We start from the raw sequence: 24,155 nt of genomic DNA, 5'->3' as shown, positions 1-24,155 counted from the left end.
GCATCCCAAACAGGTTTGTAACTCAATGAGTGTGAGTAAATGATGACATAATATACTGTCCATTAACTGTCCAAATACTTGAGACCACCTTATAATAAAATATTAGCTGTCATCCCGTAAACCATCTGTGCGGCCATACTCTTCCACTTCTTTAGTGAGATCAATGACTTTTCTGTTCCCCTGATACCATAGAGCTCATTTAGATCTACACTAATGACCAGCCGCTCCGCACAATCAGTTTAGACACTTGGACAAGCAGAATAAATCCATTGTGTGTGTTTAAAGAAACACGTATCAATCCAGCATGACGTTCCCAGCGTCTGGAATGAAATGACCCTCATGCCTGTTGATTGGATTTGTTCAGCTGTGATAGAAATCCTTTCAGTTGAATAAATCTGCTTATTTTAAAACCCCTAAACTATTCACTTCCTTTCAGGCCGCTTCTGAAAACCGACCAAACAATAGTTCACTTTTACCACTGCTTTGTAAGAATGATGAAATACTGTTTTGCTTTGCAGCAAGGAAAATTAGTGGACCGCAAAACCGAATAATGCCCGACCCAAAGCGGCACGCATATCAGCTTTTTTTTTTTTCAGATGCATTTTTGTGCATGCAAACCAAATTAAAAAATAACAGGATTATTGTCTTTTTTGTGTGTGTGTGTGTCCTGCCGCAAGCACACAGATCCGTTTCTGAGTTCCTGCCGGTCCTTGTCTTCATGCACAGGCTTCAGGTAAACATTTGTAAGCACAGCTAATCAATTTCATGGAGAGGATATGACAATGATCTCCAGCTGTGTCTGCAGGGCGTCCAACTGTGCTGAGACCTCGCCCCCTTAAAGTTCCCGATGTTGCATTAAATGCATAATCATTCATTTCACGGAGCAACCCAACGTTTTTTCCTCAAACTCGCCGTCAAACTTTTTTAAGAAGTGACAAGCATCATGAACAAGCTCAGCATTCAAGTCTGCCATCCATTATCCAATACCGTAGTGACTGTAAGAAACACTAAATACTTAACAGGCCGCTCTAATTGTGCTGCGCGCTGCCTCTTGGGGCAGATGTAATTAAGTGAGCCAAGTTAGAGCTAGTAAAACAGTAGGCCCAGATGGAAGCTCCATAACTCACTCAAGTGCGCCATTAAAACGTCGCAGAAACAAGAAACTTAAAGCATTTAGAATTATTACGACTTCCTTAGGAAAGGAAATGACGATTAACAGACTCTTGAAGAGCTTGAGTCAGAGTTTAAACAACACCACCCTGACACTGTGCAAAAAAAAAAACAGTAACGTGAAATATAATACGCATTCTGACACAGGATGCGAGTTTATGCGAGTTTACACACCTTGATGATGCTTTAAAAGTCATTGCATAAGTCAAGGCCGAATAATGCAATGATTAACACGCTCTGCATGTGTGTGCGCGCGACCCAAGCGCTTCAGACTATTTCAGGTTATTGCATTTTAGCTGCATTCACACTTTACAAATACTATAATTTGTGAATACATATCCAAATCAGCGACTGTCCAAATTCAACTCACATTCCTACAAAGTTCACTAATACTAAAATACTAAGAAAGAGTGTATAGTCATTGCATGAATGCTCAATTCTTAGGCAAGTCATACAGTCAGCCACGGCTCATCTAGAGAAGGTTAAAAGCGAATAAGATAACATTAATCCACAATGATTAATGACACACAGACTAAATAGTTTTTCCTTATGCAAATAACAGCACTGATTTGTCTTTTAACACTCATGTCGCTCGTAGAATAGACAGGCTTTTGGGAAGTCTGCCCCACCACCACCCAGGGAAACCGATCGCACCCCTCCCAGCTGCCTCTGGACGTGCCGTAATGAGGCACAAAGACTGGGTGGAAGATACTTGCATTCTTCCCAGAGGCAACTCCAGCTGGGAGCTCGACACTAAAGCGAAACCCACAGCCGAGAGACTGACATCTCCGCCAACTCTGGCGAATATTATAAAGCCCTTTGAAACCAGGCCCTGTTTTAATGGGCTGGACGACAGGGGAGTGGCCGTGAAAGGCTTTATACCTGGACGAGCCGAGGAGATAATTAGACGTTAGTCACAGCCAGGGCTGCTTTTGATAGCACTTTAATAAACCCTCGTGCTTTTGACTGCACGATAATAATTTAAAACGAAAGCTGAATTTAAGATTGACATACAATAGTTCCTGATGACATAACAGCGCATTTACTGTAGAAATGCCTCATGCATGAATAGAAATGCAAGGACGGATGCAAAGATTTGCATGTTGAAAAATTAAAACACACAACTCTCGGTGAGAAAAAGTGCATTGGTACGATTTCCAAATCGGCCAAAGTCAACACAAGTCACAGCCCATTTGACACATCTGCGAGTGAAATGAGAAAAAATGCGAGGCGGGTTTGATTTTATCCGGTGAGGATTGATTGGAGGGCTGAAAACTAAGAGGACTGACGTCAGCTCGAAAGCAAAGTCATAGAGCAAGCTGATGAAAAATCACTATCAGGTTTTTTTTTTTTAATGTGGAATAAGTTGTGAATCATTCACAGGACTGTGCATGCATGCATGCAAGAAAAAAATACACTTTTGGTGTCATGCATAACCTTAATCGTAGAATTTGAAGGCATGGGTGCTGCATGCATTCTGGAAAAGTTTGGCATGCGCAAAATGCAGGAAAGCATGACTCGAGAAAACCTAGATGCATGACTTCAGTTTGAAGACCCGATCACACACGTCGAAGTGGTCGGCACAGAAGTATTTATATCGGCCTGTGTTTTGTTTAAAGTCAGATGGACTAATGGTTGCCATCTGCTGGTGAGACCCAGTGGAAGTAAAGCATGTATTTACACAAAATAAATCTCCAGGGAGACAGCCAACTGCACATGAAATTACAGGTCTGCTGTATCTACAGCTGACTGTCGGAGCTGGAGGGAACCTGGGTGTGTTTGTTATGGTGGAGGGTTCCTGTTGCTATCCGATCAAGAGGCCAGAACTTCTGGAACGGTCTTTGGGGCCTTGGCAAGTGTCGGCCTTTTAAAAAGCGAGGTTTGAACTCAATAACGTTATGCTTTCTGTGCGAGTTTCGCAGAGCGAGCGTGTCCAGAATTTGACAGTGACAAAAAAGCCCGGGCGTATAATTTGTTTACGTTCCCATGGTTGCTCTGTGACATCAGATGTTTATGTTGGAAAGGGATTTTGACAGCATTACAGTAGAAGCACTTGTCGGAGAGCGCACGAGGCATTGCAGGCTTCAAGTATGTGCCAGTGATGCGCTCTGACGCGTCACAAATGTCTTCACGTGAAATCCGACCCATGAATCACGTTCTCTGTCGTGCACTATTATCACTGCTACGGCACATCTGCACTAAATGACCGTATTTGAAGGTGCTAAAGTTGACTTGGCAGGTTGCAATCATGCTTTTAGCATTACAACACTGCACATGCTTTAAAAGGAACATTAAACTGTTCATTTTATGATGCATACAACAGATTTAGATTATAAGTGTGAGGCCACAGTGAAAATCTGGAATTTAAACTTGGAGGTTTTGCCATTTTGATCCGATTTAAAAATAGAAAAATTATTTTTCACTCAACTGTGTTTTTGGTTATAATTATAACAAAATAACTATATATATATATATATATATATATATATTTTTTTTTTAATATGTTAAATAATTTAATAGAATAGTAATTTAAAATAATTAATTTAGAATTAAAAATAAATAAATTAAATTAAAACCTGGAAAGTTTGACATTTTAATAAACAAAATAAATATTACTCTATAAAGTGAATAACACATTTAAAGTTTTAGGTCACTAACACAGTGAATACATTTATACTGTATATGATATGAACTCATTTTTTCACTCAAACTTTTTTTGGTTGCAATGTAATTTATAATGAAATAAACATTTTAGCAAGATAATTTAAATTATTATTCTAGAAAAATATATATATTTTTTTTTTTTTTTTACTGATTAAATAAATATATACTCATTCAAAATTATAATTATACCTGGATTTTTATTTTATTTGAATAAAATACTTATAATAAAACATTTTTATGGCATTAAATAATAATATTTAACACTTCTAAGTCAGTAATAGAATTAACAAATTTGTGCCACTGACCATTTTTTTACTCATGATTTTGTTGAGAATACAATATAATTGGTAAAAATACAAAAATGTATTTTAAATTAATTTAACAATTTAAAAGGCTAAGTATTTAATATATTTAATGTAAAAAGATAAAAAATAAATGCATTTTAGTTCTGAAATCTGGAATTTAAATCTGAATTGTTAGTATGTTAGCATTTTAAGTAATTAATCAATTAAATAATATAAATACATTTGTGACCATATGAACTCTTTTTACGCAAATGGTTTTTTGATGAGACTACTGTATATATTATAATGAAAAAAATACAAAAATATATTTTACATGATTTACATGATCTAAAAGCGCAGTTATTTGAAATGATCATTTTAGAAAAATGCAAAATATCAGAATTTTCTCTCGCAGTCTCAGAGTTGACCACAGATATCAAACGAGATCCTGTTGCACGCAGAAAGCAGCGATGCAGTTGTTTTGAAGCACACTCTTTACACAGACACGAGATCATGGCACATCAAAGTGAAGTAACTTTGAGTAACTTCAGCTGAAGGGTGTGTTCGGTGAGTAAACAGGCATTTTTGACTCATGCACAGGGTGGTATTTGAGGATTTATGTGTAAGAATAGTCAAATGACACAGTAAGAGCTCATCACCCGGCTGTGTCACTGTGGTTAGGGAATTTCCTCTGTAATTACCTGAGCGATCCCTCTGCACCTGGAGACGACGCTGAACAAACCCACGGCTTTACTGTGACCGCGGGAATGTAAACACACTTCCTACGAGTCACAAGGGCCAAAAACATCAGTTCATGCTCAGAGAAATCAATACAAGCCACTGGAGTCAATAACTGTTAAATAAATTTGCACTTTTCTTTAAGGACACATACAAATTCAGTCAATATTTACTCAAGCTCTCATCGTTCCAAACCCACTTGACCTTTAACTCACGTGCAACACAAAAAACATTTTTTTTTTTTTTAAAAAGCTCAGTTTGAATACACCATATTCCATCTCAAAACGTAATTGTGCATGCATGCAATCAAACTTGGCATGTTTGGTTAAGAGATGCACGAAAGCCAATGCCGTTTGGTGTCATTCACCAGGGATATTCGAGAGCTGTGGTGGAAGGGAAGATTTTCAGCAAAAAACAACTCAACCCTCATGTTGTCAACCCTTCTTTTCAGAGCTGCTTTACAGCAGAAGTGAATTTTGTTTGCATCATGTCTATAAAACAGTCTGTATTGCATAAAATGCTATAAATAAAGGTGACTTGTGTTGGAGAGGACATTCTTTTTCCCATAAATGCTATTAAAGTTATCACATTGGCCTAAAACTTTCTCACTTTGCTCAAACAGGGTATAACAACTTATAAAAAAAATATATAATTTTGGGGGTACAGTATATTGGATTCAAAATTTTTAGCAACTTGTTTCCTTTCGATTAGGTTTTTAATTTATTCTTAGAATAAATTTATAATAGGCCTCAACGATCTAAAGCTAATGCACCACAGTTTGATTAGATTTTCAACAAATAATGCTTTTTTTTATTGAGGCCTGTGACAAAAAAGTTCAAAGATTAAATCCAAAATTCGGAGGTTTACAAGGTTTAAAGTCTGGTCTTTTTTTCACAGCTTGGGAAAAGGGTTTAATTTGGGTCCGTTTCTCACTCTAAGCATCATATTTACATTTATTCATAAGCAGACACTTTCATCCAAAGCGACTTACAAATGAGAAACATCTCAAGTAACAGTATTCAGAAAAAGCCAAGTTGAAAAGGTGCTTTTTGAAAATTTCTTTTGACATTTCTTCCATTTTAGAAAGTTGAAAGTCAGTCACACGGGTTTGGAACAGCACAAGGGTGAGTAAAGATTGCTGGGTAAACTAATCCTGCATTGTTCCTTCCCAAGACCACAAGAAAGAAACCAGCACAAACCTCCCCCATCGCACATATAGAGCGCAGACGTTTCTAGTCGAATGCTGTTCTACTAGTTTAAGACTACGAGTATAAAAATGACAGCGCTCTCACTTTCGGGTCAAACTACGTTTATTCTGCTGCCATGGCTGCAGTACAAGCTCCTTATAAAGCCATATGGCCTGCTTTTGTGTAAATATACAGTACAGACAGAATAATTCTGTAGTTCTCATGTCCAGAAATGATGGCATTGCAAGACATGACTTAGAAAATGACGGAATATCTCCACAGCTGCGCGTCATGCATCATGAGAGAGGAGTTTCCACACTCGCTCGCTGGCTCATGCAAGGTTTATACACTTGGGCAATGAAAACAAACAATTAAACTAGCAAGAGTATAATACCCTCACAGGCATGAACCTATTTTCTGGTGCTGGCTTTGTAAGGACTATGCAAAGTTTAATGTTTGCACGCATATAAATTAACGCATTGCCTCCTGAAGTAAATAAAAATACCAGCAATCGGCCACTGCCTCTTCAGCACGGCAATTCTGGGTCTATGATTTCCTTGCGCTGTGGTCAGGCCCCTACGGTGCAAATGCAGTCCAGATGAGTTCCTGGTTCACGGTTATGAGCTAAATGAAAGGCTTCAGGACAAATTCCCTCCATCAAACTCGCCTGAAATCAAGGCCTGCTGGTGTTCCAGCCAAGCCAGTCGCATGTGCACATGTGCATCTGCGGGACACGTGACACGATGCATGCGGAAATTCATATTGCATCAGTGGTTCTCAACTGGTCTGACATGCATAGAGTAACCAGCAAAATAAACAAGGAGAAAACACCTTCCATATCTTTATGGGTTCATCTCAAAGGTCATGTGTCCATTCGAACAGTATTTCAGCACAAACTCATCTGTCATTATTATTCAGATTAGACAGGTGCAACACGGGCAGGTTGTGCAACATACCTTCATCCTCAAAAAAAAAAACAGGGATAAAACCCCATCAAATGAAAATGTTATCCAAGTGACATTATATATTAGGAAAAATATGCTTTCTACTAAACACGATGCATTTTATGAGGTTAATTTTGAGCTGCTGGAAGCATGAAACCATCAAAATATATTTAAAACATAATTAACCAGATGAGAACCAATGCATTATATAATTTGCAAAATACATGGTATAAAATTTGATATATGCATAATGCATTATATTCGGGATTTCATACATTTCCTAAATAACTGTAACCAAAGTTAAAGACATTATAATTTGTGCAAATTCCTTTGTTACACTGGAAATGGTTGTTTTAATGCATTATACGTTCTAAAGATGTAACCGTGATTAGATTAAGATCATAAGGTGCATTGCAATGCACAATTAATGCATTCAAAATGCTTTTATAATGCATTATAAATAAAGGCTTCAGGTGTTACTGAAAAGTTTGATGACAAGCAGTAAGAAAGGTTTGAAAGCCAGAAATGACATTCTTTATGTATAATGCATTATACATTTTCATAAATAATTCTAGCCAAAGCTTCAATGCATTATAATATTTGAAGATGTCTTGTTACATATTAAATTGGTCATGTGTTTTAATGCATATACTTTCTGAAGGTTTGTAACAATAAATAGATGAGTATTATAACTGTGATTACAATTATTCATACAAGGCATAATAAATGCATTAAAAATGCATTACAGTTTTGGTAACAAAGTGTAACCAAAATTTCAATGACAAGGACTTCTTTTGAAAGCCAGATATGATTATTAGCCAGAATGATCTTATTACATAAGCTTCTTTATAAACCGTAATCATTTTTTCCATCAGATCAAAGTCACAATGTGGCTTGGCACACACCAACGCAATATTTCTCCATGCACTTGTCTGTGAATCACATGTGAAGCAGGTGATTATCATTCCTGCCATCACCGATGACGATTCACTGCGTTCTGTGCTCTTATCTCGATCATTAAAGCAATCTCGACACTAATTATGAATCATAAAGACGATCATGTTGGCCACCTTATCTCAGGAACGCTGCAGGAATCCAGTGCATCATAACATCTGCGTGTTGTCATGAGAATCAAGCTCTCAGCGAGCACATTTCGATAGTTTTATCTGCACAGCTGAAACCCTGCATGCACGTATTGCTTTCACTAACCATCTTGATAGGTAGGGTGTGTCTTCCCAACATCTGTAAACCATACATGTTCATTTGAAGCGTCCATATGCCCCATAGCCCAGCACCATACTGTTACCGACCCCTTAATGAACTCAAACGGTCCATTTTCAAATAGTTCAACATCAAGGCATTTTTACCAGCGGTGCATAACACGTTACATTTCAGAGAAACCTGCCTGCGAGAGGAAAGCCGTACTTCCCACAGTCTTGCTTTATGATCCATAAGAAAGTCAAGTCGTGATTCCTTTGACGTATGTTTAACCTCAAGAAAACCCAATAAAAGCTCTGTTTCTTTACAGACTATATTTTCAAGGGCCAACGTGGAGAATGATTCACGCGGGAGAAATAGACCTTGCTAAAGGCCACGTACTTTGAATATCCTCCAATTTTAAAATTGCATATAAAAATCCAGATAAGGCTAGAGTCATATCTAGTCACGTTTTACCGAAATGCATCTGATTTTGTCTATAACCTACAGCTGCAGAGACAAATGAAAGCATGTTTCATATTCAGGTTTTTTTTTCAGACATTTGACTTTTTAAGCTAAGTGCATGCTATATTTGTTTCTGTCAGCGTGTACATTTTGTGTTCTGTACTCTTTATTTTGAGCAACTTAATTACATGGCAATCTTCACGTTTGAAACAACGTCCCTCTAATTAAACACTTCCTAGCTCTTGACTTTAGAGCGCCATGTAGTGAATGGCTCTTAATTAGCGTGGCTTCAATATAAAGCTGGAGGAAGCCACCTTTACGCAACCAATACATAAGGACCCGTGTGAAGAAACACAATAGTCATTGTCTCCAGGCAATAGGTCAATTTCAAGAGCTCATACTGTTAGACTAAACTCACACCGGCTAATTTCCTGAGCATTCAGTGTCAACTACCTGTCACATTGGTTTGAAATAAGTGCGTTTGTCACATCTCTAAAACATTGGCTCCGTCTACACTGCAAACTCCAGCTATGCATGCTTTTGTTTTGATCGTTTGATGGATTTCGGTCAGATTTGGCCAATGCATTTCCATTGGTAAGTGCTTTGTGATATATTTCAAAGCATTTTAATGCATTACTGCATTAAATGCATTTCCACCAAAGCTAAGTAGATATTGCATTGCAACTTTCATGCATGAAGCGATTTTCTTGTTTGATTATGCATTTAAAATATAACATAAACTAATCTTTTGTTGTTGTTGTTGTTGTTGTTGTTGTTGTTTCAACATGCATTAATGCATATTAAAATAAAAATAGTGCACAAATGTATTGCTTTGCATTGTTAGTTAATGCATTAACTAATGTTATCTAATGGGATTGTAAAGTGTCACCAAGTATAACACCAAATATTCAATAAAAATGATTGCAGCAGAAATAAATACAAAACACGCATACTTCATAAGCGGATCGAAACGTACATCAGAAAAAGTTTGTTTAACTGATTAAAAAGATTTATTTTCCCAATAGTGAACATAAATATATCTTTATATACTTCTCCAAAATATGTGTTTTACTTTATTATAAATAAAGTTTAGTATTGGGAAAAATAAACTGTCTGTAGACTTCCAGGCGTCAGCGGCATCCGCAGCCCTCTACGACCATGTCCTGGTAGTTTTTTAAGATCACCCGCTCGTATTCGTCCAGATAGAGCAGCGAAACCGGGCTCAGGTCCGTGGGAACGCAGCAGGCCCGGGGGATGTTGCTGTTCACCGAGTTCACCAGTGTCTGTACAATAGCGTGGTTGGTGGAGTTCAGGTGGTCTGCCAGTGGAAACGGACACTCGCCCTGGCAGTAAAAGGCATGGTAGCCCGGCGGGGCGACTATCCAGTCGTTCCACCCCACGTCGCTGAAGTCCACATAGAGGGAATGTCTCCTGCAGTTGGCTTTTTGCTTCTTCCGCTGTTTGTTTGTCCGCACTTGCCTCTTCTCGCGAGAGTGCAGCACGTTTCCCTTCCCGTCGTGGCTATAGGTCACCAGTAATGGCCTCATTTGGGGCCACGTGTCCTCTCTGTCGTGCAGGGACCTGCTGATGCGGACGTGTCTTTTGGAGTCCTCTTCCGCGCGGTCCGGGTGAACTATTTCCACCACGAAGCCGTGGTTGGGATGAAAGTCTGTGGTCCATCTCGTGACCGCGGGACTCACGTCGAAACTCTCCCACTTGCTCAAGCTGTGCTGAACCAGCCTGGTGTCCAGGAGTCTCGTGATGGGTTCCTGAAAGGAACCGGACGGTTTAATGATCTCGTGAATGTTAATGCGGTGAAATCCCTCGCTGCCGTTACTCACGACCTGCTCTCGGAAAATCCGCAGCTCCGCTGACGTCACGAACTCCTCGCCCGGGATAGAGCTCAGGTTGAAGAGGAACCGCTGAGTCGTCTTTCCGCTCGAACTGGACAGGTCCTCCATGGATTCTGGAAGAAAACCAATCGTAGCATTTATGGGAAGCTTTGGCTATTTGAATCAATGCCAGTTCCTTGCACTCGGTCTTGTTTACAATCATTGACAGGATGTGACTTCTACTGACCTCTTACTGGACACAACGCTTGAAAAGTGATTACTTATCACGGTTAACACAACATGATTACTTAAGAGGTGGTAAACTAACACAAAGGGCATTTCTAGTTCATTGCATGTCATCCATTTATTATGTGCATTAAACTTTTTATTTATTTATCATTATTGCAACTCAACAGTGGAAACATAAAAAAATCTCTCTTGAATTGCATTAAAAAGTTCTTTTTTTTTTATAGTAGCAGTAATACTTATACTAAATCCAGTTACTTAAACATTAAAATTTATAATTAATTAAAAAAAAACAAAACATTTTATTTACTCAGGGTGAATGCATACAGCAGGAAGAGATGTGAGAGGACAAAAAACTACAACGAAAAGAAAAATGCACCTGTAACTGCATAGCAGGTAGCAAGCTATAAATACATAAATATATATATAAATATATAGTAACTTCTTACATATATTCAAGTTCAAGTTTTTTTTTTTTTTTTTTTTTTTTTTTTTTTTTTTTTTTATATATTACCATTTGGGAAACTTGGGACTACAGACTACAGAAAATGAGCTCTAAACATCAGACTTAGTATAAATAAACTGTAATTTCCTCATCAGACAGTCTGTAGATAATCTCAATTCATATCTGGCACGCAGGATACAGCAGATAGGAAAGGAAAGGAGTAATTTCGAGAATTTTATTTAAGTAAACACTTGCTTACCATCATGGTGGAAGCTCCTGACCGTATTCGCGCGGCTCGCAGATCTTTCCGAGCCTTTCCCTAAAGATCCCTTGGGTCTGTTGCTGTTGTTCTGCTCCGCGTTCACCGAGTGCATCGAGAACAAGTCCATCATGTATTGCGGAACCACCGCAGACCTGCTGGGCCTCGGTCTGTGTTTGAGTCCAAACATGCTCAGAAGTCGAAGTTCAAACGCGTGCAGGACGTCCCGAGACAGAGAGGAGCGGCCGGTCTGGGGCACGAGTCCACTGGAGCCTCCAAAGAACACCTGAGTGACCATCAGAACCATCAGAGCGCAGCCGGAGGAGACCATGATCACCGCGCTAAACCTGTCAGATCAGAGACGAACGAGATCAGATGGGCTCGGGCCAGGAGATGTGACCATATTCCGTGTTTGATCGAGCCATTGTGAGAGTTTAGAGGATCCTTCGTGCATCAGAGACACCTTGAGAGCCGCTTCACGGAGGAACGCAGCTCTGCGCTAGATCCATCTGGATAGGAGAGGCTCTGTGAGCCAAAACCTGTCATAATAATAGATCTGCGCTCTTAAAGCGAGAAAGTCGAACAATTAAACGAACAAACAACAACACCTCGCGGACGCTTGACCTTAAGCAAAGAGACTAAATCGAGTGCACCTCCCGTGTAAAACAGATAAAGTCCAGTTTGAGCTCCAAAGCGCAGTTGCACTTTTGTTCATGGCACACGAGATGATCAGCGCAGTCTGGTGGGGTCTTCACACAAATCTGCTGCTCTTTTATAAATCCCCGTTTCACTCAGCTCCATGCAACAGATCACCAAAGAAAAGCTGTGTATCTGCAGAAAACAGTGGGAGACTTCCACAGGAGCGCCCGCCTCTTCTCACACATATTCCACCGTCACCGCTGGACACAGACGAGCCGTAGGTGTTGAAACGGAGGGAAGTGCGCGGATAAAAGTCCACTTCATTGACAAAACAAAAGTTCCTTCTTTTGCTAGGAGCGGCGAGGGTTTGGATACGTGCGTGTCCTTTACGCGCAGTGCGCAAGTGTGCAACTGCGTCTCTCTCTCTCTCTCTCTCTCTCAGTCGTGTCTTTATTAAACTCTGATGTCATGACAGAATTCATCAGCTCTGGACGTGAATGGATTCATGTGGACAAACGCGCCTTTGGAGAGTTCAGAGTTTATCTAATTAAGTAACGGGGAAACACATATATGGGATGTTTCTGCTATATTTGATTGCTTTATTAAATTTAATTAAACATACTTGGTCATTGCATTTATTGTGGAATTGAATGCAATTAATTATTACGCTATCACCAAGAATGCATTTAGATCTCAAATGTTTAGAAGTAGCTTTAAATTAAAAAGGACGCTCATATTCAGAGCCAGTGCGCCAACTTGTGGCAACAACGGTTAATGTGAAGCAGGAGACGGGGCTAGTTATCACTTTTTTTTCTCCCGCCAATATTTCGTAGGGTGGGATAAAAAAGTGCATTTGTGAAGACAAAGCTTAGGCTATTAAAAAAAAAAAAAATTCACCATAAAATGGGGCAATAGGTCAAAAAGGGAACCTGACGTTAAAAGACCCTTTTCAATATTTTCCAGGATGAAAAAAAAAAAAAAAAAAAACATTTCTATGAGTCAACAAATGTACAAGTGCAAACATCATATAGGCGAAAACATGACAAGTGCACAACACATACAGCAATATAGCACCTATATATACACTAGCCAACATTTGAAGAGGATCAAAAAAACAAGTTAATCCAAGTTGTCCTGTTTTAGGACCACTTTAAAAGGTTTTGATCCACCTCATATGCCTATTGTAACTTCATATAAAATATGCAAGGAATATTAGTATATATATATATATATATGTGTATGTATATCTACCAAATTTTAGCAAAGTTTTTTTTTTTTTTTTTTTTTTTTGCAGATTGCTTTATTTCACTTTAGACAAATATAAAAAGACATTTCCATTTGGCGGCCCAAATTGACCAAAACACTCATTTTAGACTAGCAATTTAGTTTGTCCTGATATGAAACGCTGCAAATGTTTCTAGCCCAGGTCCAATAGATCATTAAAAACATTAAAATTTATCTGGTCTAAGATATTAAAAACCATTGAAACCATGTTAGAGAAAAGTAAAAATCAATTATAAAATGAAGTTTATTTTTTAACAAATTACAGCTCTTGTACATCCAAGACCAAATAGAACCACATTATCACTGAAGTATAAAGCACCATTTTAATACATTTAAGATATGGAGTTCAGCATTTAAAATGAATCTGAGTTCATCTGCATCCACACTCATCCACCACCATGTCTTCATAATGTCTCAGCACCACATTATCGTTATTGTCGTAATACAGCATGGAGATGGGGGACAGTTTGATGGGAACGCAGCAGGGCTGAGGCGTCCCTTTAGGATCAAACGAATGGACCAGCGTCTGCAGGATGGCGTGGTTGGTCCCATTCAAACTTTCACTCAGAGGGAAAGGACACTCTCCGTGGCAGTAATTGGCTAAATACCCCTGAGGTGCAATGATCCAGTCCTGCCAGCCCACGTCTTTGAAGTCAATGTAGAGTCTTCTGGGTTTGCACACGTTACTGGGCGTCACAGGTAAGTAATACGCAGCGCTTCTCTTTCTCCTGGACCTGCACTGAAGCGGATTCAATGACACCGCCACCAGAGACGAGTGCAACTCTGGCATCGGAGCAATCTGCACAGCTGAATGTGGGTTTTTCACATATGCATGCTCCTGAAGCACGTTGCTCAAGTGCTTGAGCTGCAACTCCACTTGCATCCCGAAGTTCTTACCTGGTTTTCTCCAGGTTTCACCCAGATCGGTCAGATTGACTTGCACAGAAGCGTGCGCACCAGGCCCGAGCGACTGAGACAGGAGTAGTTTACGGCTGGACTGGTGAGTCACTCCTTTCAACGTGGTCCTCAAAACCCTGTACAGGTCCACGCTGAAAACATGCGGTCCCAGGTGAGACAGATCCTGTTTGAACTTCATTTCCAGCTGAGCAAAGGAGAGCTGCTCAACATCCTCCAGCACCGACATGTTGAAAAACAGATGCTTTCTCACACAATTAAAGCAGTGGACGGCCGGAGCAGAGATCAGACTACCTGTTTGGGGGGAAACAAGAGTTGTGTTATGGTGTAAGAGGGTTATTCCTGTTCTGCACGACCTTTTGAACTCTAACAAAGGTTATAATTTAAGGCAAGACATGACAGGTGAACAGGGTAGAATTAATAGATCTTAACCATACTTTCCCTGTTTGATTATATTAATAATTTCAAACGTTTTAAGGCTTTCCAATGAGACATCTAATTAAGCATGCATTCATTTGCATAAGATTCCAGATTTTTTTTTGAGGGGATTTTGGATCTCTTCACTACAAAAAAAAAAATATACATTTATAAAAAAAAAAACTGAGAAAACTGCCTCTAAAGACAAATAGATAAAGTTTAGTAACAAAATTAGGTGAATGATATAAACCAATCCCTCTATAAAATCCCTCAGAATATGCATTTAAAAACCTAAAAAAACTAAATACTGTAATTGAAATCTACAGATGCCAATAGATAAAGTTAAAAATAAACACCTAAACATGCATTTAGCAGGTTTTCTTTCCACTATTATGAAAAGCTAAATAGCCCAAAATCTCAAACATTTTTGCCTACAGTGTCTTTCATTAAAAGAAAGAAACTTAAAGTTTTTAACAACTCTTTATAGAATATACTGCCTATATTTGGTATTGGTGCAATTCCATTGTCTAACCAACAGTAATGAATGATGTCACTTCCTCCAGAACGATGTCATAAAGAAACTGTTTGTGAAGGGTTTTACAAAGTGCTATCATGACTAGAACTAAACTAATTACAATTACTCAAAAAGACGTTTAAAAAATGCATTACCAAAATTGTACTCAAAAGATCTAAAAACTATGAGGACATAATATACGGCATACTAAGAGTGACCTAAATTCTCAAGGCCTCACCTTGATCCTGGATGAACCGGACAATATTTCCTCTGACTCCATACTCTGACACCACACATGGATCGCTGTCGGACGCCGAGGTCAGTTTGTTGCCCTTCTTGAACAGTTTCCACAGCAGAGACGGCACTGGAGCCTGATGTGAAGGCTTTGGGCGACTCGAGAGACCCATCGAACTTAAAAACAGCTTTTCTTGCTTGTTAACATTTTCTGTGTTTATAAAAGTAAGAGAAGGCAGACTTAGCATTAAAAACAAGAGATTGGGAATCACACAGAGCATCATTAATGTGAGCAGCACAGTCAAATAGAGCTTGTGGTTCAGACGGGGCCTTTTAAACACCGCTGATCAGCTTGGGATGAGCAGCCAGACGAGTGAGGACTGACACCTGTGAGGTGATTGGAGGAGATAACCATCCACTGATGGACTGTGGGGGGTCACATGATTGATATGCAAATGAATGACAATGGCCCTTTGATGTTTACAGGGGATCAAAGTGCTACATTCTGACATAGATTTTTAAACCATTAATAAGCACCAAAACATATGGTATAGGTATTTTTATGGTAATCAGATTGTGTTGTATTTGACATTTAAACATAATTACACACAATAATAAAAAAAGAATTTTTATTTTTTTTTTTTTTTTTTTGTAGAAACAATTTTCATTCTAGTACATTTCACAAATAATTATAAAGAAATGGCAAGTATCATTAAATGTGATACTTTGAACTAAAAACCTGAGATAGTATTTTCCTATAATTTTTGTTTAATTTAAAACTTTCAAAAAAGATTTTTTACAGTATAAAATTATTTAACAAATTGAAAAGAACAAAAATACATGAAAAAAAAAAACATGATAGTACTTTGGAGTAATATGTAAATACTGTAGTACTTAAATGTGATAATGTAATATATGCATAGTATACTTTGTTTTTAAATCCTTATAGCAGAACAAATACATATTTATATGAAAAACAATAAATAAATAAAATATAAATAAGAGAAAGAAAGAGACTAAGCATATGCATTTTTAATACTGATATTAAATATTAAAATACTCATTAATTGTGCTTAAATTTAGGATTTCTTGTATTAAATAATCAACTGCTAAAATCCCCAACTTAAAGAAAAAAGGACAAAAATGAGTCAATAGTTATCATACAGTAACAGCATAGAGCTGTAAGAGCTGTAATGTGAAGAAGCTCAGATCATTTGATCTTGGATGAATTTGATGTGAAGAAATGTTTGTTTTTATAGCGATCTCTGCTTTTGATTGCAGACCTTGTTATCAATTCTAAAGCACAATATGAGATATATATATATAACTAAAATACTAGAAGAATTATTAAAGATATCAGTCTTTTCCATGTTAAATGAAACAAAACAAGTTCTTCTACTCTGATTAACCTCTGATTGTTTTGTTGTGAGGGTTTTGTGATGCTGGATTTATGATCATTTTCACACTGATCAGTCGGTCTGTGCCGAATCCTTCCTGGGCATCAGAGCGTCCATGTTCTTCATCAAACACATTCCTCCAGTCAAGTAAAGACTGTGACGAGACACAATGGAGTGATGCATCAGGCCGTCACTGATAACTGAACTGAACTGAACTGAACTGAACTGAGCAATCCATCTGCTGAACTCTGAGTGAAAAATAGAGAGAACAAGCTGTAAACAGACTCTGGAGACGACAGTATCCAGCCAACCAACCAACTACATAAATAAACAAACAAACAAATAAAAGATTGTGATTATACATAAAAACAACAACATCAAGAATAAATAAACAACATATATTTACAAAAATAGTAAATGAGATGTTTTGTAAGCTGGCAATATATAAATTATTTACCACATTAAATGTTTTCTATAATATTATAAAGACTATTTCGACTAATTATAACTATTACTATTAATATATGAAAAATAATATTTAAAAACCTATAAATTATATGAAATATATAAAACATTACAATATATAAAATAAAAATAAACTCTGCATAATAATAACAAAAAAGAAACCCTATATTTAAAATAAAATAATGATATAATATATATATATATATATATATATATATATGCACAGACACACACAAATAAATACATAATTATATAAATATGTAGTAAATTAAATTACAGTACATATTTATCCAAATATTTATACTAAAATATAGAAATTATATAAATTCAATATGTATATAATATTAATAATAAAATAATAATAATAATAATAATAATAATAATGTAAGGTTGCTGCTTACCTTTTGGAAAACATTTGCACACCTGATTTCAAAATCTAGGAACAAAAGACAAAAAAGCTGCAATTGTTAAAGACACATATATGCTAAATACATGACATGCAAAATGCTAATGCTGGAGAAACCGTCACTGGTGCGGTGTGAGGTTACAGCGCGAGCATTGTCACTGGAAACACAATATTGTGTGTGGTCTAGTCAGGATATGAAATACGGCCGTTTGAATAACATGACATTGTGTTCACCCCGTCATTCATCACAAACACACGTTGAGCTTTCCCTCCTGATCTTCAGTTTCTCTCTCTCTCACACACACACACACACACACACACCATTATTCCTCAAAGTGATGTAAGCTTACAACCGTCATGATGTTTTTCAAACCTCACGTTTCACTTGATATGAAAATATATTCTGTGTAATGGGTAATTTGACTGAATTAAGCCACAAAAAGCTCCTAATATCTGTAAATATTAGATTTTTGTGCATGCATTGACTTCAAATTAAAGTAGGTGAATTCAATGCATTAACAGTTTTATCAGTATCCTTGCATTTTCAGTATGATGAGTAAACTAGAAATACATCACAATATTACTATCTCTTTCCTGACTTATGACTTACTATATTGCCACAATTTTACACAAAATATGATTACCGGATTACTACTTACTCACAAAAACAGTAGTTAGTATGGCATCCTGAACATAGTCAGTGTCTTCATTGAGATATTAGTGTGTATCTCTATCACTAACCACCGTATGAGAACCAGACCTGCAATGAAAGTAAATAAAGACATAAGCTCAGTAAAATTACAGCATAAATAAGTATTGGTCATGCAAGTGCTATAACACGACACGCAGGAGTTCACCACATAAACTGCTGTTGTTTAACGCTCAGGGTGGAGAAACTCGAGCCGAAGATCTCTGGTTTGGATGTTTCTGAATGCTTTTATGGTTTCATCAGACTTTGTCCCACATGCTCGGGGAATATTCATCTTCACCGTGTCTGTCTCCTTCGTGAGCACTTCACTTAATTACAGACTGAAGCTCTTCTAGACGTTACATCAATGCCACAAACAATCATCTGGTGTCTGGCCCCTCGCTGGGTCATCTGTGAGGTGGATGAAGAAGATAACAGCCTTTATCACTGCTGAACACATCGGTTGCACAGACCATGATGTAGCGTTTAGCTGACCGGTGCGAGACAGCAATGGGTGGATGCTGCTGCTGGAAAGACCTAAAATCATTCCTAATCATTGCCAGTGTTGTGATGTGATGAAGCTACACATTTGCCATGTGTTGCAATTATCTCGAGAAGCAAAGAGGTCGACTCTCTGATTCGTTCCTTGATTTCTAAACACATTGTGATCCGTAAGCACAGCATTTCCTCTGGAAACAATCATTAGGAGGAGAATAAATACATTCTACCCATGTGTTTTGCCGTCAATTAATGTTTGGGACTCACTTTAAAACATAAACTGTTACATTTATGGACAAACAGCAGCTGTGGTTGCCAGAAATTAAATATATATGTTGACAATGGTTCAAGCGTATTGGGACTTTTACACAGCAAAACACATGACTCTAAAACTAAAGGCTAGAAATATGAACTGAATAGCTTAATATATATCACAAAACACAAATGTGCATTACTGATAACAAAAATAAGTAGCAAAACCATTTATATAACATAAAATCATATGCAATGTGACTTAATAATGTTCTTTTCACCGTAAATTAGATGGCAATTCATTTGGCAGTATTTTACAGGAACGTCAGATACAATGCAAACTTAAAGGAATGGTTCACCCAAAATATAGATTTGCATGCATTTCAATATATAGAGGAGTTTGTTTCTTCATCAGATTTGGAGAAATGTAGCATTGCATCACTTGGTCGCCAACAGATGCTCTGCAGTGAATGGGTGCCGTCAGAATGAGAGTCCAAACAGCTGATAAAAACACCACAATAAATCACAAGTAATCCACAGGACTCCACTCCATCAGTTAATGTCTTGCTGCATGCTTGTAAGAAAAAGCCAAAACAGTCCTAAACAGCTTTAAACAATGCATGGCTGGAATTTGATGTGAGAGACAATAATAGATGGACTTTTTCATTGGAAGAAGCGTTATTATGGATTATGGCTGGAAACAAGGTTTTGACTGATTGTTTCTTACAAACACACAGCTTTTGGCTTCACATGAGGTTAACTGATGGATTGGAGTAATGTGGATTATTGTGATGTTTTTATCAGCTGTTTATACTCTCGTTCTGACGGCACCCATTCACTGCACAGGATCTTTTGCTCAAAGGCCTTTGCTACATTGATTCAACCAAATACACCAAAGCGACAAATATATAGTTCTGTTTTATCATCTCAAACCATCTCGAGTCTCATACGTTGTATGCCTTTAAGGGAATAAACTATACGTTGTTGTGCTGAAAGCTAGTCTGACAGGATTTAAACAGCATTTATCAATAATGCAGTGATTAAAAGGAAGTGTTGAAAAGCAGCAGTTGTCACTTTATCTACGAGTGGCCTGCTGAACGTCATCTGAATTTCCTCTGGCTGTTTGAGCGGCGTGTCTTTGGGTGACCCGGTCCACCACACATGATTAACAATGTGCAGAATCCCATCAATCATAATACGTTTTGACAAAAACCTTCCGCTCCATCTTCCGCTCAATCCATCAACGGAGGCCTGAAACCCTCACAAAGACCTGCTGAACATATGTCACGTCATGTTGAACGCTGTCTTTGTCCTTAAACCTAAAGAAAAACATCTTATTGTCAGAAATAAAAGGTGCAATGGTGTAAAGTAAAGACAAAACTGTTGACCTACACATTTTTAGTATGCAACTGGTGTATTCTGTCATAACTGTTTGGCAAATGGAAATTGAGTGAATAATGCAAAACTGGCAACACATGATTCTGTTGAAACATCCTTTCTATAGCTCAAACAATGCCAAGATCATTGGTATTATTCTGTATGCAGATGCTTTTTTTTTACTCAAATAATTGCGTCATGAGCCAAATGTGTAGCTTTATTAAACAGCGGCAAGGTCATGCGGTTCAATTTCCAGGAAATGCATTAATTGATGCAATGCAAGCATCTATCAAACGCAAATGTAGCTCAGACAATGCCAAGGTTATGGGTTTGATTCCCATGAAATTCTCATTACCTCTCTAAATGAGTAATACTCTGTAAGCATACATCCTTTTTTACATGCAATAAATGGCAAATGTGTAGCTTCATCAAACAGTGGCAAGGTCATTGGTTCAATTCCCAGGAAATGCATTAAATGATAAAATGTACATCTTCAATGCAATGCAAGTCACTTTGAATAAAAGCATCTATCAAATGCATATATCCAAATGTAACATCTTTATCATAACTTGTTTTTTTAATGCAGAACTGGGAACAAATATATTTTTTAAACATGCATTTTTGTAGCTCAAACAATGCCAAGGTTATGGGTTTGATTCCCAGGAAATTCTCATTACCTCTCTAAATGAGTAATACTCTGTAAGCATACATCCTTTTTTAAATGCAACACATGGCAAATGTGTAGCTTCATCGAACAGTGGCAAGGTCATGGGTTCAATTCCCAGGAAATACATTAACAGATAATATGTACATATTCAATGCAGTGCAAAATCATCTATAAAATGCATATATGCAAATGTAACATCTTTATCATAATTTTCTGTTCAATGCAAAACTGGGAAAAGTTGATTTTGTTTAAACACAATTGCATGGTTTGATTCCCTGCAAATTCTCATAAACTCCTCAAATTATTATTAATCTAACTCAAGTACACTCAATTCATTGCAACACATGCCCAATCTATAGCTTTATCAAACACTGGAAAAGTCATGGGTTTTACTCCCAGTGTATGCATTAAACTGATAAAGTGTACACCTTTAATGCAACGCAATGCAAGTCACTTTGGATAAAAGCATCTGTCAAATGCATGCATGCAAATGTAAACTCTTTATCATAAGCTGATTTTTCATACAAAACTTGGAACAACTGATTTTATTTAAAAACACCTTCATGTACTGTAGCTCAAACAATGCTGTGGTTATGGTTTTGATTCACAGCAAATTCTCAAACTTTCCAAATTATTATTATTTTTTTTTTACTCAAATAATTGCAACACATGCAAAATATGTAGCGAAATGTAAAAAACTCTATAAATGTTTTTCCATCAAAATTTTAATAGTTAAAAAATGTAAACCTAAAACAAATGATACTCACCAAAAATAAATGAATAATTAATTCATGAATTAATAAATTAACAATAAATCCTCTACTTATTTTATATTATGTCCATTATTTATGTCCATCAATATTTTATTGAATAACCATACATAATTTATCCTTTTATCCAGTTTGAATTATATGCATTATATGATTTACATAAATTTTAAGAGGTAAACTTATAAGAGGTAAAGAAAAATATAAAACATCAAGTAAATATAAAGATATGTGGAAAAAGACCCCTAACATATAAAAACTTTTTTACTCGTTTTAATGAAGCAACACATATTCTGAGTACATGCATTTAAAATCATGTTTTATAGATAAAATAAACAGATTGCCACAGTTATTCTGTGTGTTTTTTTTATTTGTTAACCTTTGTTGTTTGTTCAAGTGTCTTTAGCATTACTGTAAACTGTTGTAAATGTACAGTAAGCAGTATTATGTACTGCTGCATTATTCCCTACACAAACTGGATGAAGATCTTTCCCGCTGTTAGTATTGTGGGTGAGGGATGGAGTGAGTTGGAAAGGCGGTCTTTATTTCAGCACGCTGGCTCAGACGGCGGACCCCGGACCGCAGCTGTCAATGTGTCTGACATTGATCTCTGTGGCTTGAGCTCGGCCTGACCAAAGGAATTCTGTGGATTTCTGTGCAACTTCCATTTATAGTTTTCCACCAGGAGTTTAGCTTTTCTACTACGACTGTTTCAGCTTTAAAATCTGGGTTATTAGCTATAGGCCTTTTATAAACATTATTCAGATTAGGGTAAAAGAAAGTACATTATACTGTCTGTAGTATGCTACATGGTTATTTACCTCACATCTCTGTCATCTTCTGGTCTCTAGATGTGACTCGGGTCCTTTAATGTGGGTCTCAGGGCTATTACAGTTAACTAAAATAAATAAATAAAGATAAAAGCCATTGAAAAAAAAAAACATTTTTTTTTATTATTTAAATCATATAAATCTTGACTAAAATACAAAAAATAATATAGTATTTTAGCAACATTTCTCATTTTTATTCAGCTTAAGTGAAATAATTAAAATAAATAATTAATAATTATGTAGATACATATTCTGATTTTTTTTTATAAAAATCATATTAATATTAAATTGTAAAACCGTTATTAAAAAGTAATAAAAACAAAAAAAATAGCAAAAAAGAAAAAAAAAGAAAAATGAATATATATATATATATATATATATATATATATATATATATATATATATATATATATATATATATATATATATACATATATATATACATATATATATATATATACATATATATATATATATATACATATATATATATATATATACATATATATATATATATATATATATATATATATATATATATATATATATATATTTAACTAAACCTACATTTTTTTTTAAAATAAATATTAAATAATATTAGCTCAATTAAACTCAAATGTGTGTATAAATCTTTTTTTAATCTAAATATTTATAAAAGATTTAATCAAATTATTAAAGTTAAAATTATTAAAACATAAAATAACTAAATAAATAAATAAAACATCTAAATTTGAATAAAAATGATATGGTCCAGCGGGTGAAATTGGAATGGCTCACATGATTTGAGGAATCATTCATGTCTGGATCCCAAAGACTGCAGGTTGAATCACACATCAAAGTTTAACACTTAATCTTAGAGGTCTGATCCCATTACTAACATTAAGTATGAGTAACAGATAAAACGATACTTGCCTTAGGAAACACAAGACTAATACTGAGACGAAGTTTTCTAGTAGATACCGCAGCTCAAGCTCTGTTCTTCTCATTAAACCGGACAGATGTTTTTCTGCGGTCACTTTTGGGTAGGAAATGATCACAGATGATTGTGGCTTCTGCTACAAATATCACAGTGTGTGAATATGTCAAACATTTTCATTGGTAAAAACTGGAATTTCCTGCTCTTAGAATTTTTTTTTTTTTTTTTTAAGATTTAATGTCATGCAAAGCATGCATTGAGCCCATAATGCACTGTACTGTCCTAAAGTGACAAAGTTATTAAAAAAATAAGCTGTTTCAGAATTTCTCATTATAAACCACTTCACTTTTCCTGATAAACTGCATACAGCATTTAAAAATTCAAATATGTATACAAGTGATGATGCATTCATTCTTCAGATATTAAAAAAGGGCATGTGTCGTATCAGTTATATCCAT

General features: G+C 36.4%; 2 protein-coding genes across 3 annotated transcripts; both read right to left on the bottom strand.

The window, feature by feature from the left end:
* Positions 1–9,463: 9,463 nt before the first annotated feature.
* Positions 9,464–12,664, bottom strand: bmp2a (bone morphogenetic protein 2a). Of its 2 annotated transcripts, XM_026286661.1 has the most exons (3): positions 11,432–12,664; positions 10,494–10,615; positions 9,464–10,418 (listed from the first exon to the last, which is right to left on the bottom strand). In XM_026286661.1, exons 1-3 carry the CDS (start codon positions 11,760–11,762, stop codon positions 9,780–9,782), a joined length of 1,092 nt encoding a protein of 363 aa, XP_026142446.1. In that variant the 5' UTR covers positions 11,763–12,664; the 3' UTR covers positions 9,464–9,779. The 2 variants fall into 2 exon arrangements, with proteins under 2 accessions (XP_026142446.1, XP_026142445.1); XM_026286660.1 differs by having other exon boundaries at positions 9,467–10,615; positions 11,432–12,662.
* An 899-nt stretch (positions 12,665–13,563) lies between these two features.
* On the bottom strand, positions 13,564–15,759 carry gdf3 (growth differentiation factor 3). The gene is made up of 2 exons (XM_026286659.1): positions 15,439–15,759; positions 13,564–14,563 (listed from the first exon to the last, which is right to left on the bottom strand). The coding sequence occupies exons 1-2, from the start codon at positions 15,716–15,718 to the stop codon at positions 13,725–13,727; spliced, it is 1,119 nt and encodes a 372-aa protein (XP_026142444.1). The 5' UTR covers positions 15,719–15,759; the 3' UTR covers positions 13,564–13,724.
* Between the last annotated feature and the right edge of the window lie 8,396 nt (positions 15,760–24,155).

The sequence above is a fragment of the Carassius auratus genome, chromosome 17 (genome assembly GCF_003368295.1).
Source record: "Carassius auratus strain Wakin chromosome 17, ASM336829v1, whole genome shotgun sequence".
NCBI classification, from domain to species: domain Eukaryota; kingdom Metazoa; phylum Chordata; class Actinopteri; order Cypriniformes; family Cyprinidae; genus Carassius; species Carassius auratus.
This window is presented reverse-complemented; position numbering and strand designations above follow the sequence as displayed.

Excerpts from the sequence above, each read along its gene's own strand:
- gdf3 (XM_026286659.1), bottom strand. The coding sequence starts at position 15,718 with ATGATGCTCTGTGTGATTCCCAATCTCTTGTTTTTAATGCTAAGTCTG. Across the intron at positions 14,564-15,438 it reads CCGGTTCATCCAGGATCAAG|GTAGTCTGATCTCTGCTCCG; the intron begins GTGAGGCCTTGA and ends CCCCCCAAACAG.
- bmp2a (XM_026286660.1), bottom strand. The coding sequence starts at position 11,762 with ATGGTCTCCTCCGGCTGCGCTCTGATGGTTCTGATGGTCACTCAGGTG. Across the intron at positions 10,616-11,431 it reads CAGGAGCTTCCACCATGATG|AATCCATGGAGGACCTGTCC; the intron begins GTAAGCAAGTGT and ends GTTTTCTTCCAG.